Source organism: Canis lupus, chromosome 3 (assembly GCF_011100685.1).
Source record: "Canis lupus familiaris isolate Mischka breed German Shepherd chromosome 3, alternate assembly UU_Cfam_GSD_1.0, whole genome shotgun sequence".
NCBI lineage: Eukaryota > Metazoa > Chordata > Mammalia > Carnivora > Canidae > Canis > Canis lupus.
In genome coordinates, this window is record NC_049224.1 from 18,331,231 (window position 1) to 18,349,449 (window position 18,219).

At 36.4% G+C, this 18,219-nt stretch overlaps 1 protein-coding gene and 1 pseudogene across 1 annotated transcript in view; one reads left to right on the plus strand and one right to left on the minus strand.

Annotated features, from left to right (window-relative positions):
• ADGRV1 (adhesion G protein-coupled receptor V1) overlaps positions 1-18,219 on the minus strand; it is a 518,581-nt gene that overhangs the window by 331,022 nt on the left and 169,340 nt on the right. Inside the window, exons 59-70 of the mRNA XM_038532347.1 lie at positions 17,516-17,680; positions 16,841-16,958; positions 14,931-15,051; positions 13,736-13,874; positions 13,375-13,560; positions 12,793-13,025; positions 9,460-9,608; positions 6,877-7,078; positions 6,149-6,368; positions 3,359-3,598; positions 1,942-2,091; positions 187-660 (exon numbers count right to left, since the gene is read on the minus strand). Of these exons, the coding sequence (XP_038388275.1) occupies positions 187-660; positions 1,942-2,091; positions 3,359-3,598; positions 6,149-6,368; positions 6,877-7,078; positions 9,460-9,608; positions 12,793-13,025; positions 13,375-13,560; positions 13,736-13,874; positions 14,931-15,051; positions 16,841-16,958; positions 17,516-17,680 (2,397 nt within the window). The remainder of the gene's footprint in view (positions 1-186; positions 661-1,941; positions 2,092-3,358; positions 3,599-6,148; positions 6,369-6,876; positions 7,079-9,459; positions 9,609-12,792; positions 13,026-13,374; positions 13,561-13,735; positions 13,875-14,930; positions 15,052-16,840; positions 16,959-17,515; positions 17,681-18,219) is intronic.
• Positions 11,226-11,697, plus strand: LOC119870900 (annotated as a pseudogene).

Sequence of the window (18,219 nt, forward strand, 5' to 3'; positions counted from 1 at the left end):
ACCATTGAGACAAAAATATGTTATCTCTAAATGGGAATATACTTAACTCATTTATAATCTGCACATGTATCATCCAATAATTATTATGCATTTCTATGATTACATTTAAATATCTCAGTAAGAATATAAGCTGATCATGAAGGAGTTTTGTTGGAATGATCAGGAGACAGAAGAAATGATACAAACCTGACTCCTCACTGGCACCATGTCCACTTTGTATCTGGCACCATCTTTGACTACCAGTTGCCTCTCTGCATTTTCAGTAACAACTGGCTGCTCCTTTTGGTCAGATGAGATTCGAAATCCAACAGCAACATCTCCAAATGTTCCAGCAAGCCGGGTTATATTAATTTGGATAAATCTACTAAGGTTTTGCCCAATAAAGATTGACTGGTAATCTGAATACAGAGCAAATACTCCATGTGGGTCATCATTTGCAGAAACAGAAAACCGTGTGATGCACTGTTCTGGATCGAGTTCTGCTCCTCCCTCTACAGAAACAAGCCGGATCACATAATCTTCTTCTATCTCAGGTGTGTCGTCTGGTAGCAAATGAACATCAAAGCTCATTTCACTCTCTCCATCAGCAATAGTGAAAAATCCTTTTGTTGAAAGAAAGTCTCCTGTAATATTGAACTCACTGCTTATTTCCCAGTAAACCTAAAATAAAAGGAAAAAAATCCAACAAAGTCACATAATTCATTATATTGAATCAAAATCCTTTATTTTTCCTCTATAATATACAAAAAATAAATTCTAATTGTCATTATATTCAAAGCCCCAAATAGTTTAGAAAGTATGCAGGAATGACATTAGCATCACAAAAGTATATGAACTCTTTCAGGCTAATGTATGCAATTTGTAGGACAATAGATTACAAAATCTCACTTCACCTACTTCTGAAATAATAGCATACTTTGAAGAGATAAAGCAAAGCAAAATTAACTTTAGAATGGCAGTTCCAGGGATGCCTGGATGGCTCAGCTATTGAGCATCTGGCTTTGGTTCAGGGCGTGCTCCCAGGTCCAGGGATCAGTCCCACATCAGGCTCCCCATAGAGAGCGTGCTTCTCCCTCTGCCTGTATTTCTGCCTCTCTCTCTCTCTCTCTGTGCCTCTCATGAATAAATTAATTTTAAAAATCTTTAAAAAAAAAGGCAGTTCCACAAATACCTTCAAAAGGTCCGAATACATATTTGATAGGTATCTGAACCACAGACAATACTTGAAGGTAAAAAGTGAGTAGATAATCTGATGCTTTATATTGTAATTTGTTTTTGTTTCCTTTTAACAAAAAGGGAGTATCAACAGGATTTCAAGAATTAAAAAATTATTTTCCAAGAATTTTTGGGCTCCTAACCAAAAAGCTTCCACTGAGGAAGTATCAGTTAATCTACAATACAGGAAAAGGGTTAAATCCATGAAGATATTTTGTAATCCATAAAGATATATTTCTGCCAGCAAACAAATAACCTTGATCTGTCAGACAGATATCTCAATGATTTACAAAAACATTTCCAAACATTCTATGTCAATATACACGCAAATGCAACCTGCTAAAAAACAGCTGGTAAACCAATAAATCTATACTGAGAAAATAAAGCCCTGAGGAAGATATTAAGCAATTTACAAAAATCATTGAGGGACTGAAGGAGGAAAAGTTAAATGTTATAGCAAACAAGGAAATACAAAATAGTTCAGTCATATACTCTTCATGATTAACTGTGAGGAAGATCTTTTCACTCTTAAGTGTAACTGAATCTAGAAAGAGAGGTTTGTGTTGTCTGGAGAACCCAAAGGTACTGAAATGAATCTTCTCAACCTGTCTGCAACTCACTCATGTCACTTCCAAAACTTTTACCAGAACACAGTTCTCTGTCCTTCACAACCACATTTGTTAGGCAAATTGTTACACTACTTAAAAATCAAATGAAACACGTTACCGTAATTTCTCCAAAAATGCCCTTGACTCTTTTGACAAAGAAAGTAATAATCAGGGGCCCTTCCAGAGCCAATGGCTCTGAATAGATCTTCTCAGATAAAGACTCAGGAGCAAACTGAACAACCCCATTTGGATCACCAAACTTCTGTATCTAAAAATAGAGACAACAGAGTGAATAATGTGTATAACAACTATAAATGAAATTACATTACCCAACAAATCAATAGACAGATAAGCTGAAGAAATGAAAGAAACACGGGAATAATACTTGAATTTCATCTGCCTAGCTACCTGATTTTTCAAAAGCTTCTTTAGTACACCGACTGTCATCTAAAACAAGTAGGTTCTTATTCCCCAAGGACAAAAGGAGTGTCTGGAAAACTAATTTGTAGGGTCTCAAAAGGATAATACGTCACTGCCTGAATTTGGCTTGATTTGCTTCATGTTTCCTTCACATAACCAGAGCTAATTGTTTAGTAAAACACTTGTCATTGTGAAAGTACTTTGTAGATGTGATTAATACTTACAGTCTTTTGACTTTAAGTAAAAGAGATTACCCTTGCTACTGTGAGTCAGCCTCAGCCAGTAACTTGAAGGCCTTACGAGCAAACACTAAGGTTTCCCTTAGTGAAAAGAAAAGAAATTCCAGAGAAAAAGGAATTCTGCCTCAAGACTACAATTTAGGAATCCTGCCGGAGTTTCCGGTCTTCCAGCCTATTCCCCAAAATCCAAACTCATGATCACGACAGCAAGTCTTTCCTGACCATCCTGCTTAGTAGCCTGTGCTGTGGATTTTGGACTTGTTGACCATCATACACATGTGAGCCAAGTTTTTAAAATCAAACTTTCCCTTTCTCCCTCTTCCCAAACTAGAATATTTTCCAAACTTAAAAAAAAAGAGCACTTCTCTGCATTGTTTTCAGTAGCTCTGATACCCGACACTTCCTACCCCTGATGGACTGAATGGTTCATTCATAGCAAATATGCTCGATTCAGATTTGACCCAACACATCACTGTGTGAATTGAACAAATACCATTCTTCTTTCCAACAATCTGACTTGTGACTGAGTTAGTAACTTTTATGCACTTTCATGGCAAAGATGTCTGACGTTTAGGATGATATAACAAATAACTTCTGACAGTGTGAAAATATTCCCCAAACACCAGATTTTCTCAGAGTGGAAAATAAGTATTTATCACTATATGAAAGTCCTTTGAAGAGTAATCACCAAAAATCAGGCTATATAATAAACTAACATAATAACCAGAAAGTCTGGCCCATAGGAATTATTATGATTCATTTGGTTTTATAACTTTCAATTCATCATAAGCCCAAGGAGTTTCAACAAATGTAAAATGCATCTTCTGATAAATCCATTACTCTAAAATTTTGTGCAAAAAATAAAGTTAGACTTACTGTTATTGTAATATCTTTAGCTCTGGAGTCTAATTTAGCTTCTCCTTTCACAAGGTCAAGTTTAATAATGAAAATCTCTTCAACTTCAATGTCTTCATGAGGATAGATTGTCAGAGTGATGGTTCTCACACCACCTTCTCCCTCTCCAAAATAGAAGGACCCACTCACTGGGTCTGCAATGTCTCTGTTCTGTGGTGGTAAGGCTTCCTGAGAATTGGGTCCTAATATCACCCAGTTCACCTGCAGGGTGTTTGTATTTTTAATAGAGGTAATCAATTTTATTTTATTTTTATCATCTATCTATCCATCTATTTAAAATTTTTTAAAAGTAATCTTTATACCCAATGTGAGGCTCAAACACACCACCCCAAGACCAAGAGCTGCTGACTCTACTGAAGGAGCCAGGGAGGTGCCTCAGAAATAATCAATTTTAAACAAAGAATTACTTTGTAGGATATGTAGTATTAAAAATATATATATATACATATATATACACATGAAAACTATTGTAAGATATTGCCAGTGAATTCCTCATCTTCTTAAAAATATGAATATTTGCAAATATAAACTACATACTTACAGGATATCAGTTTTCATGGATAATAAGAAACGTATGAATACATGGTAATTTGTCACCACACAGGAAAATAAAAATGTAAAAGCACATATTTTAAATATACATATATTAGAGAAATACAAACTTAAAAAATGAGTACAACACTGTCTTGCTGTATGCACAGGCTCTGTCAATCAAAAACTATTTGCGTAAGACAATAAAACCACATGAAAAATCTGCTGGGTGTGCACTTTCTTCTAAATATACTTAAATAAACTCTTAGAGCAAGATGAACATAAGTTTTTATAAATTGTTATAAGAAACAAAATTTTACAATAAATGCATTTTAAATATTTCTATAATATAAAATTATACACTTTTCATATCCACAAGGAAAGAAAACTGGGGATTTTGCTTTGCTTCTTTTATCTTTCATCAGCATTGAGGATAGCTGATCACTTCCTCTTTCTTGAAACACAGCATCCTACCTTTCATGGCCTCTGTACACCTTCCCTTTTGCCTTTACATCTCAATTTTCTTTGCTAGCTCTCCTTCCTCAGATAGTTAAATGCTGGCAGCCCAGGACTTCAGGCTGTATCTCTCACACCCCTTATCACCACTCCTTCAGCCACATAGTTTCAAATGCCTCCACATGTGTCAGCAGCTTCTGACCTCCCCACAACCCATCCTCACACATTCCCCCATGCACTCAGCCCTCCACTGGGATGTCCAGTAGCCATCTCAAATTAACAAGACCGAACAGAAATCCTGATTCTCCCCCAAGCTTCTATCTATTTATTTATTTATTTATTTATTTATTTATTTATTTATTATTTATTTATTTATTTATTTATTTATGATAGGCACACAGTGAGAGAGAGAGAGGCAGAGACACAGGCAGAGGGAGAAGCAGGCTTTATTTATTTATTTATTTATTTATTTATTTATTTATTTATTTATTTATTTATTTATGATAGGCACACAGTGAGAGAGAGAGAGGCAGAGACACAGGCAGAGGGAGAAGCAGGCTCCATGCACCGGGAGCCCGACGTGGGATTCGATCCCGGGTCTCCAGGATCGCGCCCTGGACCAAAGGCAGGCGCCAAACCGCTGCGCCACCCAGGGATCCCCTCCCCCAAGCTTCTGCAGGTCTCAGTAAAGGGCACTATAATTTACTCAGTTGCTCAACTAAAATTTTGGCAGATATTCCTGATTCCTCTTTCCCTCGACCTCCACTAGCCCAATTTTTCCTCCAAAACATGCTCAATGTCTATTCACTTCTCCCCATCCCATTTCCACACATGTGAGCCACTGTCAGCTGTGCCTTGGATGACAGAGGGCAAGACCCTCCTAGTTGCCCCCCAGCTTCTAATCTGGCTTCTCGATATTCCATTTCCCCCACAGCAGTCATAAGTGAGCTACTTAAAATGGCAACCCAGTGACATCAACACCATTCCCCTGCTTCAAACTCTCTAATGGAATCCTATTTGCACTTAGAATGCCCTTTAATCTGGTTTGGTATTATGTGCTGCCAAAGCGAGCACTTCTTTAATTTGGTTTGGGAAAGTCTCTATGATCAAACACCTACTGACCTCTCTGACCTATCCTGTGCCCTCCCCTCCAAGTCCTCTACCACATGCAACCCTCCACACCTCAAACATGCCAGGCTTGTAGATACACATGGCTATTCTTTCTGCCAAAAGGCTCATCCCTCTAACAATTACATGACCATCTCTCAGTATCAAGCTTTCAGCTTAAATATCACAATATCACCATATAATCTAGAGTAGTCAGCAGGTCACTCAGATTGTGTCTCTCAATTTTACATCCCTGCAGAGCACTTAAGTGTCATCACATATATTTTTTTATTTATCTGTTTATTGTTCTGAAAAATCTAAGAGAATAGAGATGAGGTCTGTCTTATTCACCAGCATATTCTAGTGCCCAGAAGAGGATCTGGAACATGGAAAGCACTCAATAAATACTTGACCTAATGCATTTTATCAGAATTCTTCATTTCATTTCTAACTTGCTCTCAAGAGTTCCTGATAACAGCTATGCCTTATATATTTTTATGTAGTTCATAGGACTGGAGCCACTTAACACCTAATGGGTAATTAATAAATATTACTGATTGTGAATAAGTAAATGGATTTATTTGAAGAGTAAGAAAATCCAACTCCATATTCAAGCCATCAAAATTATTTTTAAAAACATGGGAAGAATAACTCTACCTGAATTTCTCCCAAGAGTCCTCCAGTCCGCTCCAGCAGCAAGGATAAAATCATTGTGGAATTGGGATTAGGAACAGAAATTTTGCTTTGGTTAAGAAATCTTACAACGCCAAAGGGAGAGTCACTCTTGGCAATCGTTATTCTGCTCACTAGGTGGCGCCCAAGGACCGCTCCGCCAGTAGCTCCAACGAGCAAAATTTCAATGGGCTCTGGAAATTCACTGCATAGCAAGGAGGAGGAATTCTGTGAGTCTAAACATATTAAAATGCTTCTAAAACCCAAATAACTAGTCATTTTCTAAATTGGTCATACATATTCAAGACACTGCATTCATACACCAAATGGTAAGAAGAGGGTGTTCAGCTAAAAAGCACAAATGATCAACTTTAATACTATATAACCTGCAATAGTTATTAGACTTTCTTCCTCTCTTTTGAATTGCTTAATGCATTAAGGAAGTGAACTGCAGGATGCTTCTACATTCTGATTAGACTCTTCAAATATAAAAGAGCAAAAGTTATTATTTCCCTCTGTATGAAAAAGTGAACATAAAATCCCAATGTTCTCCTAATCCGTTCTTTCCTACCCCAAGGACCCCCCAAAAGTTCCTCACTTGTTTCTCAGTGGGAATATTCTATTATCAGTGCAAAACGTAAGTAAGGATTAGAACACAGTAATCATGCCCTACAGATGCCCATATTATTTTCAGCATTACTAAATAGTATTACCTTTCACTATCATCAATGATGGAGACATTTATAAAACTTAAGTTCTGCCCATGCTGAAAGGTGACTGAGCTGCCATGCAGGATATAATCAACACCGCCAGGAACTGCAGAGGAGCTCTGAGAGATGAAATCAGCAGTCACTGGGCCATAAGCTCCATGCAGCCTCACCACTGGAATCATGATCATTCCAACATCTTCTTCCACTGTAGCAGGAACACGCAACTAATTGGTATGCCGGACAAAGCAACCAGCTTTTACAAGATTCAGTCAAATTAAACACAGTGACTAAAAATAACAGTACAATGCAAGCTCTCTCTTTTTTTTTTTCCAAGAGTTCGTTTATCACTTTAAAAAATATTAAGTGGCACCTGGGTGGCTCAGGCAGTTAAGCATCCGACTCTTGGTTTCGACTCAGGCATGATCTCAAGGTAGTAAGATCTAGACCTGTGTCAGGCTCCCTGCTCTGTGTGAAGTCTGTTTGAGATTCTCTCTTTTTCCCTCTGCCCCTCCCCACCAGCTGGAGACACACACCACTCTCTCTCTCTCTGTCTCTCTCTCTCAAATAAATAAATCTTTTAAAAAATAGTGAAATTTTCAAGACTTATTTTTTATGAGAAATATAATTTGCCATAAGTTGAAAGTTATAGTGAGTAGTATAAGTTAGAACTCAAATAACCTATTTAATCATTAGCATAGGTATACTTCCTCTGTGTGCTGCATACAAATAAATGATCCTTGCTTTCCAAGATAATGCTAGATGAATATGAAAAACACTTAAAATATGTGTACTCAAAGGAAAGTGTTCTGGATCGCTTTTACATTTAGTTGAAACATACAAAATGTAAATAATTGACATTCATGTTAATTAAATCATATGAATGTTTTAAAAATCCAAATAAAAATACAATTTTATTATATTTTAAGTTCCTGTGAAATTTGAGAATCTGAAAATGTATCCTCAATGTCTAATTTCAACTTAAAAATTCTTTCCAAAAATTTATTTTCCTCTTAAGCCATGTTAACCTCTGCAAATTAAAATATCACTTAATAGTTTACATTAGCTATGCTCATATTAGACAACAGTTCATATTAGCTATGGCTAAATAATATTGAATTTAATTATAATTATAAATATGCATTGCTCCAAATCCCCCCAAAGACAATGAATCAAACAGAAATCAGTGAATAGAAAAAAAATTCTAAGTCATTTATGTATTACTTGCTATACAAAATGCAGCATGACTTTTACTAGCTGTAACTGAGGTTCACAAAAATGGTGATATCTTCCATGACTTTATTCGTAATGTCAGTATTAATCAATTTCAAAGTGATTTCTGATGAACTTAAAAATGGCTAGAAAACAATGAATTTGATCGAGTCAATGAAGTCAATAAACTAATTGCAGCAAGAAAAGAATATGTTTATTTTGAAAGTAATATGCCTCTGAATAAAATCTGAAAAGCAACCAGCTCTGTTACATAGAGGCATAGTTTCTGCATTCTGTTTCTACAGGAGGAGAGGACAAAGAACAGTAGGCAGCTGCTATTAGGAACTGTCACAGGAAAGTATGAGTAGCTGCCCAGACACCACCTGCATCTGCAGTCCAGTAAAACAGTAATTTTAAAGGTGATTATTCATTAGGTAGTGAATATTCACTGATTTCTAGTCACAAAGGAAATTATTTCATAAATGAGAAAGATTCATAAAGATGTCTGAAATATAAATCTTAAGATTTATATTTCAAACACCTGCACCCCGATGTTTATAGCAGCAATGTCCACAATAGCCAAACTGTGGAAGGAGCCTCGGTGTCCATCAAAAGATGAATGGATAAAGAAGATGTGGTTTATGTATACAATGGAATATTCCTCAGCTATTAGAAACGACAAATACCCACCATTTGCTTCCACGTGGATGGAACTGGAGGGTATTATGCTGAGTGAAATAAGTCAATCGGAGAAGGACAAACAGTGTATGTTCTCATTCATTTGGGGAATATAAATAATAGTGAAAGGGAATATAAGGGAAGGGAGAAGAAATGTGTGGGAAATACCAGAAAGGGAGACAGAGCATAAAGACTCCTAACTCTGGGAAACGAACTAGTGGTGATGGAAGGGGAGGAGGGCGGGGGGTGGGGTGAATGGGTGATGGGCACTGAGGGGGGCACTTGACGGGATGAGCACTGGGTGTTATTCTGTATGTTGGTAAATTGAACACCAATAAAAAATAAATTTATTATTAAAAAAAGATTTATATTTCAATAAGATATTGAAATCTTAGGATTTCAAAAATCCTAAGATTAAATAGTTTTTCTAAAGCCTTGTTCCTTACCATTCAGTTTTGCCATACACAAGTGGGGTTCAACACTGCTCAAGGGCAACTCAAAATAGATTTTAAAAAATAAATATATAAATGCATACATAAATGTATATGAAGGTGTACATGTATGCGTATACACATGCATGCATGCACACACACAGCAAACTGATAAAATTTACACATGGGGATTCAAACTGACAGTGTCATGTTCAGGTACTTTGTAATTCAGAAAGTAGTGGTAAATTTATAAGATTACTGAACTTACCTTCAAAGGCAGTATACTTTGGGTCAAATTCAATGATGCCCTCTGCATTATCATTTTTCATTATTATAATTCGGACAATGGAGACGTTTCCTATCTCAGGAGGCTGATCTACCTGAAGACCATTCTCTTGGATAGTAAAATCATACCCGCTTGCAAAGTCATGAAAAAATAACAATAAAAGAAAATAAAATGATCACATAATTGCTGAGTATGAACTAAAGGGTCTTCTTGGCTCCTATAACTTAGTCCTATTAAGCATTTTAATATTTTAAAGAACTCCAACACTAAAATATACTTTTTTTCCTGAAATAATGTCTAAAATAGACTTCTGTGCCGCTCCCAATTATCACTGCCTGCATGAAACCAAAACCAAAATTAGGTTATTAAACTTAGGCAATGGGAAGATAATAAGACTATCAGGAAATTGGGGAAAAGTTGTAAAATGAACCTCTGGGCTAGGAATGCACTGCTACACTCATCCGACAGTGACAGGCCAAGGAAGGAGATGTACATGAGGCTGTAGTGCACTCAGAGTCAGGAAAGCACAGCGTCAGGCTGGAAGAGTTACTTTAAAGAAAAAAAGAAAAGAAAACGGATGTCATGCCACTACAGAAATTTCAAGCTCCAAGAAAATATTTCTGTGGACACCAATTACAATCAATACCTCTATTCTTTAATACAGATGGTAGTTTACTTGGGTAATGACATGTTTCTGCTAAGGAAGTCACTTTTTTTATTGATATTATTCTAACTGAAGAAAAGTTTTGACTTCCAGAGTTCCGTATCACTTTAATTCCTGAAACTGAAAAATGGCAGTAAACCATTTTATTGAGTCTTTTCTTCAATTCTCAAGTTCTATTTACCTGGTATTTTTATGCTAGTTTCAAAAGGTTGAAAGCTAGTTAATCAGGCAATATATAAGGCAAAAACAAAAAAATGGGGATTAAAATACATTTTTTTAAAGATTCTTAATTTATTCACTCAGTAGAGACACAGACAGAGAGACAGAGACATGGGCAGAGGCAGAAGCAGACTCCCTCCGGGAAGCCTGATGAAGGACTAGATCCCAGGACCCTGGGTCACCACCTGAGCCAAAGGCAGACGCTCAACCACTGAGCCACCCAGGTGCCCCGGGGATTAAAATATTAAATGATAAGAGTAAATGTTAACAGTTGCCTGAGATGGACTGTAGATTAGCTGATTACCTTAATATGAAAGCAGTGAATTTTCTAGCAGCTAGGCAAAATGAGATTATATTACTTTCCTTTTCCAAATCAAAGGAAGGCTAGAAATTTACCTAGAAGGAAAAACTTGTTTTTTTCAGAATTAAACAAGTAGAAATCATTTTTTATTTTTATTTTTTTTTTATTTTATTTTTTTATTTTTTTTATTTATGATAGTCACAGAGAGAGAGAGAGAAAGAGGCAGAGACACAGGCAGGGAGAAGCAGGCTCCATGCACCGGGAGCCCGATGTGGGATTCGATCCCGGGTCTCCAGGATCGCGCCCTGGGCCAAAGGCAGGCGCCAAACCGCTGCGCCACCCAGGGATCCCAGAAATCATTTTTTAAAAGGGTAGCACGGAGGACAAAATCTCCAAGTCCTAGTTGGTCAATAACACAGATAGTCTCTCACACTTAAGGAACTAATGACTAAATTTCACTTACCTCATTAAAATAGTCCATGATCAGCTCAAATTTTAACACACTGAATACAAGTTCAAATTCATTCCCAATGCCAGTTTTCCTTTTCTCAGCTGGCTGGGAAGATGGCAGCCATTCAGACTGAATTGCCTAACCAAAACCAGGCAACCTTCTTTCAAAATAAGCAGAGGTCCTGCTTGGAGAAACTGGTAAGGGGACACTCCCACTATACTACAAAAACATCAGTCTGGACTTCAAGATGCCCAAGAAGGCCATGGAGGGCACCTATATTGACCCGAGGGCCCCTATGCTGATCATGTATCCATCTGCGGGTGGATTCTGCTGGTGTGGTGACCAAGATGAAGATGCGGAGGACCACTGTCATCCACAGAGACTACCTCCACTACAACAAAAGCACAACCACTTTGAGAAATGCCACAAGAAGATATCTGTGCACCTGTCCCCCTGCATCAGGGATGTCCAGATCGGTGACACTGCCACAGTGGGCAAGTGCTGGCCCCTGAGCAAGACTGTGAGCTTCAACGTGCTCCTGGTCATGAAGGCTGCAACACCAAGAAGCAAGTCCAGAAGTTCTGAGATTAGTTAGACATCTGCCCACACTCCAGAAGAAAATAAAGGTATTTTCCCAGGGGAAAAAAAAAATCATTCCTATTGCCAGAAACAGAATCATTTCTGGGAAATTTAAGATTTGAAGTGTACACAAACCTACAATATGTTTTCCACATGGAATAATATATTTTCTACCTAAATCACTCAATAAAATAGTTTAGCCTTCAAAGTTTTTTCTAACTAAAACAGATGCAAAATCATTTTCATGTGCAAGAAAAATTCCTTTAAGACTTATATAAATGCAAACATTATTCTAGTTGAAGGTTTTGTATAATCTGTCAGAACAGAGGTGCTCCTGGGTGTTATGCTCTATGTTGGCAAATTGAAATCCAATTTAAAAAAAAAAAGAAATCCTCAGCTTTGACTCCTCAAGTCTTCTAATAAAATAATTCAATTTTGATCCTTGAAAACAAAACAAAACAAAAAAAACCAGAGGTGCTCCTTGGGCTACTCAACTCATGGGTATTTCAGCATGCTTCAGGTGTTTCCCACCCTTGTTAATCAAGTCTGCTCCCCCTAAATTAGGGAATAAGACAGCCAGACAGCCTCAATATGATTAATTCTTGATCTTTGATAAAAACATGATGCACAATAATAGCTGACTAACTTTGACTCACATTTTTCTCCACTTGAAAACTGCCAAAGGGCAAGCATCCACCTCAACCCCCACAGAAGACAGCATGGCTTTCAGAGACACCAAGGAAAGAAATTTCGCACTCAGCCCTCAGGTGTAGAGACAAATGGAAGGGAAAGTAAATTCCACCATGCTAGCTGAACTTTGACCTCCAAGTCCCTACCAAATTATCACAAGCCCATACCATGTTCAATTCTCTTACTAATCTGAGTGAATTCTCATAATAAAAACAACATACTTTCAACTTTCAAGAAAAACTGAAATTTTAGAACTTGGCAAAATTAACAGTCTTTGTCATGATTTCCCTACTACACCCTGTCCCACTGTCACATAAATCTGAAAAAGAGCAAGTTTCCTATACAACACATTCTCTCTCTCTCTCAGTCTATTTTTGTTTTGTTTTTCCTAATTTTCTTTTTTAACTTTACCTTCCCAGGAGTTCCACCTTTTTAATTACTAGAGAAAATTCCTCTGGGCCTTCAGGAAGACCATCATCAAGTATTGCAATGTGCACACTTTTCGCCATCTCCCTTGCTTCAAAGAGGAGCTGCCCCGCCGCAGGGATAAAATCCAAGCCTGCCTCTGCTGTTCCACTCACGGTCTCATACCAGAGTCTCACGGGGCCAAATGATCCACCTGAACGGATGACTGTGATGTTCACCTATGCAAGAAGCAGTTTTTATTTGATTTGGATATTTAATTTTTATTGTTTTTAACTAAAGATTCTAACTAAAGATTCATAACCAGGGTTATGTTCATATAGAAATTGATAAAAGCTTATAAAGCATGTGTTAAAATAATGATGCTAGCAGCAAATCCAACAGTTTGTGAAAACTCTGTAATATGAACAAGGAAACACTTTTTAAAGATCACTCACAACCTATCTTGCTACATTAAGTCTTCATATTTAAATTAGAGCTTAATCCAGCTTTGCAAAAAAAAAAAAAAGGATCACGTGCAAAATAAAGAGCAAATATGATATTTAAGATTTTAAGCATTTTATACTCTACCCTTTGGGTTTCTTCTGATACTCGAAGTTGCTCCTGTGTAAAGGAGAATTGGCCATAGGGAAAGTCACTGGCCGCCACTGTGATATTGGCAGTACTACTGGATTCACTCAGTAATCCCCCTTCACTGATTCCAGTAAGCTGAAACTCATAAAAGCTCTTCTCCTCAGGAATATCATCATTCAAAGCCTAAGGACAATAAGAGCCATTAATAGCAGGATCCATAACATTCAGAGACAAACACCTGTGATGTCAACAGCAACAACAAACTCAGAGATACCAACCACCCCCAACCACAACCCACCCCCCGACACACACACACACACACAACGAGGGGCATAGCAGAAAGAAGTCATATTGATACCTGTATTATTACAACTGCTGCAGACTGTCCATCTCGCATCGTCAGTTTTCCTGATATTTCAGCAAATTCTCCCACAGAAGGAGGGAATACCCTCCAGTACACTGTGACTTCCCCCAAAATGGCTGAGCCACGAATGAGGCTATAATACACAAATGGAGAAGCAGTACATTTTTGTTGAAGTAATTTTTCCTAAACATTTTCTGTCTTTCAACAATTTTCATTATTTCAAGAACATTATGCATTATATAGCCTTATCTATCAACTATAAACCAAATGAAAGCTTTATACTTGCAGGATAGGAATATTTTACTGAGCTTTGACGATACTGGCAAAACCTAACCATTAAAAGTGTAAGATTTAAATGGATTTAAAAAAATATTTATAAACTTTTCACTTAATACACAAGGTGCAAAATATGAAAAGCCTTATACAGTTCTCTAAAAAAATTTTATAAACTTTTCACTTAATATACAAGGTGCAAAATATGAAAAGCCTTATACAGTTCTCTAAAAAAGCCTTATACAGTTCTCACTTCATACACACAACACTAACAGAAAACTACCAAAAAGATAAAACATTAACTCAATTTCAGTGACTTCATTGACAGTTGTCCCACTTTTCATGAGAAAATTTGTATTAAACAAAATTGCCTATGGTCATATTACTTTAGTTACACAATAGGCCCTAATTTTAGAGAACTTAGAATCATAAAATGTTTGATCCAGAGGATTTTCAATGGAATGATTTTGTAGCTAAGACACAAGCTTATGGAGATGAAGGAACTCTCTTATTTTACATGGTAAGTGACAGACCAAGGCCAAAAGCATCAGATCTCCTGACGCTCAAGGTGTTTTCCTTGTCATGGGTTGAGCAAATCACCCAAGAAGTGGCCACGATCTACTATCAAGAGAGGTCAATACACAACTGTATGATCAATATATTTTTGTTGAGGGAACATTCCCTAAATACTCTTTAAGATCTAACTTCAAGACAAGGTCAGGATATATCTTCAATTTTTGCCAAAATTTTTTTCTACTTTTCACAAGATGATACCAATATATAAAATGATGATGCTTGAAAAATATGTATGTAATGAGAACAGCACACTTAATGGCACAAAAATGTTAGTGATTTAAATAAAACTTCAAAATCTACACCTAAGCAAAAAAAAAAAAAAAAACCAAGAAGCCCTTACCTGATGATAGCAGTACCATTATACTTTCCTGAAGGTTCTCCAATGAGGACATGCCTAGATGACGGAGCTATCCCAACTTCTGATGTTCCCTTATCTCCCCGAATAATTATTGATGCACTACCTAAGTTGGAAGTTGATACGTAACATGTATGTAGCAAACACATGTAATCACTTAGTACATGCCTGACAAAATTCTCAGCACTTCACATATGCTAATCTTATGAGTTGTCATGACAATGATATAAATTAGGTACTAACATTATCTTCATTTTATCAATGAAATTATTTAAGCATACTGAGGCACTCAAGACATTGAGGCAAGTAACTTGCCCTAGATCATATTTTAATGAAAGAGGGCAGGAAAGAGTGGGTAATAATTTGACTATCACTCCCATGATAAGCAAATACTCTTCTACCATTTGCATTAATCCACTTCTGCAGTAACCATTTTGCAGTTCACTGCAACTGGTTTATGTGGCAAAAGTAAGAATTTCTGGGTACTTTTTAATTTTCTTTTTTTTTTTTTTTTTACTTTTTAATTTTCTGACTCTACTACTTGCTTATAAGCATTTATAAAAATGTGTCAAATATTAATGGAAAGAAAAATCATACCAAGTAATGTGGGTACTCATATTATAATTTAGCAGTAACTTGAAGAAAATCATTTCCAGAAGCTCGTATTAGGGTTTCATGAAACAAAGGACTGAATTACCATACTCTCACTTTCTTTGGCAGTGGATTAATAAAACCAACAGTGGTCTTTCATGTCCAAGTATGTCACAGTTCGAAATACATTAGTAATTTTTTTATATCGATATATAATTCACCCTGAACCACGGGTATATTCTTATGCTAGTTAGTCTATGTCATCAATCTTGATATTTAATGTGGTGTTGACAACTTAGCTAACTTAAGATGTATGGAAGAAGATTCTCTCACAAGTTTGCTAGAAAGTTCTCTAGATGAAAATGCAAAAAGAATAACTACCATACAGTGATTTTTTCTCTACAATTCCGACAATCTTTTGGCCATGGCATTCTGCTTTTTTGGCCACACACCCTCACGTAGAATGGAGTTCTTAATGGCAAAAAAGGGGCGTGTAACAGTCATTAAGCTTTCATAGCAAAGTTGTTGGGCATTTTTTTATGGGTATTATTGTTTGTACCACTATGAAACCACTTTAGAACCATTAATCCTTTTTATCCAGACCTAAGAAACAAATTTTCATATAGACCATAGGCAAATGAGAATTACAACACCCGTTTCTAAAATGTCAAAATACTGAAGTAATCACTTTCAGATGAAAATAGGAATAGTAGGCTGAAAATAGGCACAATATGCTAGGTTTTAAAATAATATTTTATTATAAAAGTAATATGTGATCATTATATGTTTGTGTAGAAAATATAGGTAATCAAAACCCACTATTTCAAGTAAATAATTCCAAACACATTTAAAACGTGCATACGACAAAAATGGGATAACTCTGAACATGTTATGAAGTCTACTGTCGACTAATTGTTTTTAAGTTTTAACATAATTAAGGCTTTTTATACTATATCCTTTTGAATACTTACATGGTATCCTGTCATATTTAACAGGTCTCTGATTGATGGACAATTTAGGAAGCTTCCATATTTTATTTTATAAACAGTACTATAATAAACATCTTTTAAAAAAATCACACAGCTAAGTATTATAAAATTTTTGACATACGACTTTACCAATATCAGGTATTAGATTTTAGTTTTAAAATTTCTTTGGCTGTAATATATGTACAAAATGACATCTTTATGTTATAGCAAATATTTTAGGAATTTATAAAACCTAACTTTCTAACTATTGATTATTTGGTTATATTTTTTCTGAGTATCTACTTTTTAAGTTCCAAAAATATGAATTTCTCTTACCTTTTATTGGAGATATTTCTACTTCATCAAATGATATCAACTGAATGGTGAAACGCCTGTCCTCCTCCAACATGGTATCATGAAGTGTGTGCAATACAATGGTCTTCTGAGACTCTGTCTATATCAAATGAGAGGAATAATAAGTTTTCTAGATTGTGCCAAACTTTCTCATTAGTGGAATAATCCTTATGTTCATAAGCATTTTTAAAGTGTGTCTTTTTTGTACCTTAGAATTACAAGCTGCCTCTGGAGCAAATTACTATATAAAAATTAACTCTGACCATAAATCTCATTTAAGTTTTTAATAGGAAAAAATTAGCATAACCTCTACATTGTCTGAAAATTGACCAGGCCCAGTGATAAAATATATGCAAGGGTTACAGAATGGGTGGAAATGGGGACACCCAGATGTCCAGCTTGGTTGACTGGTTTTGTACTCAGTCAGGACAGGAAATGTTGAGAGAGGAAGTTTTGATGGTGGGATGGAGGCAGTGTCTGAATTAAATCTGATTTCAGACATGTAGGGGTATGTGTGTCATTGTCCTACAAAATGCATATGATTTCAAAAAAATTCCAGCTGTAGTAAATACCATCATATGAACTCATAAGCAATATTATGGAATAAAACAAACATAAGTTCAAGTAAACCTACAGGAATCCTGATGCTGACTGTACCTCATCAAAAAGAAGTGTCCCATTCAAAGGCCTGAGATCATCTTTAGCTGACTCATCTATGGTCCACTGAAGTCGAACAGCTCCTTTTCCTCCTGGGGATCGGACAACTGTCAATGTCAGATATGAATCTGGGTCATCAGACAAAAGAGATTCATCAACCATTACCTAAAAGAAAGAAAATCCAGTTAGGTGAAAAAAAAAAAAAAAAGAGCAGGAAAAACAATCTTATTTCTATTGACAATGACTGCAACTTTTCAATTTAGAACTCTATTCATGGCATCTTATAATCATGTGGCAGAAAAAAACAATGTTTCACCAAACCCCATTTCCTTCTTTGTACTAGGTGGTCTGCTACTGGCATTTCCTGGGATCTCCTGCAATTAGGTGGAACATGTGACTGAACTCTGGCCAACAGAGCATGTGGGAAATTAAGTATGCTCCTCCTAACAGTCTGGCCATCAGCTTTCCACAGAACATTCCACATTCCTTTTTCCTCATTTGCTGAGTGACTAGAGAGGACTCCCAGGACCTAAAGAAGACAGAACCACAAAAGGAAAGAGTCCAGTGCCTAAGATGCCAGTTGGAGAGGAGATGTCCATAAGACCTCCAACAGAAACACAAATGTAGGACTCTTGCATGAAGAAGAAATAACTCTTACTATGTTAAGGAAGTAGGATTTAGGGATTCTTTGTTAATGGCAGTCA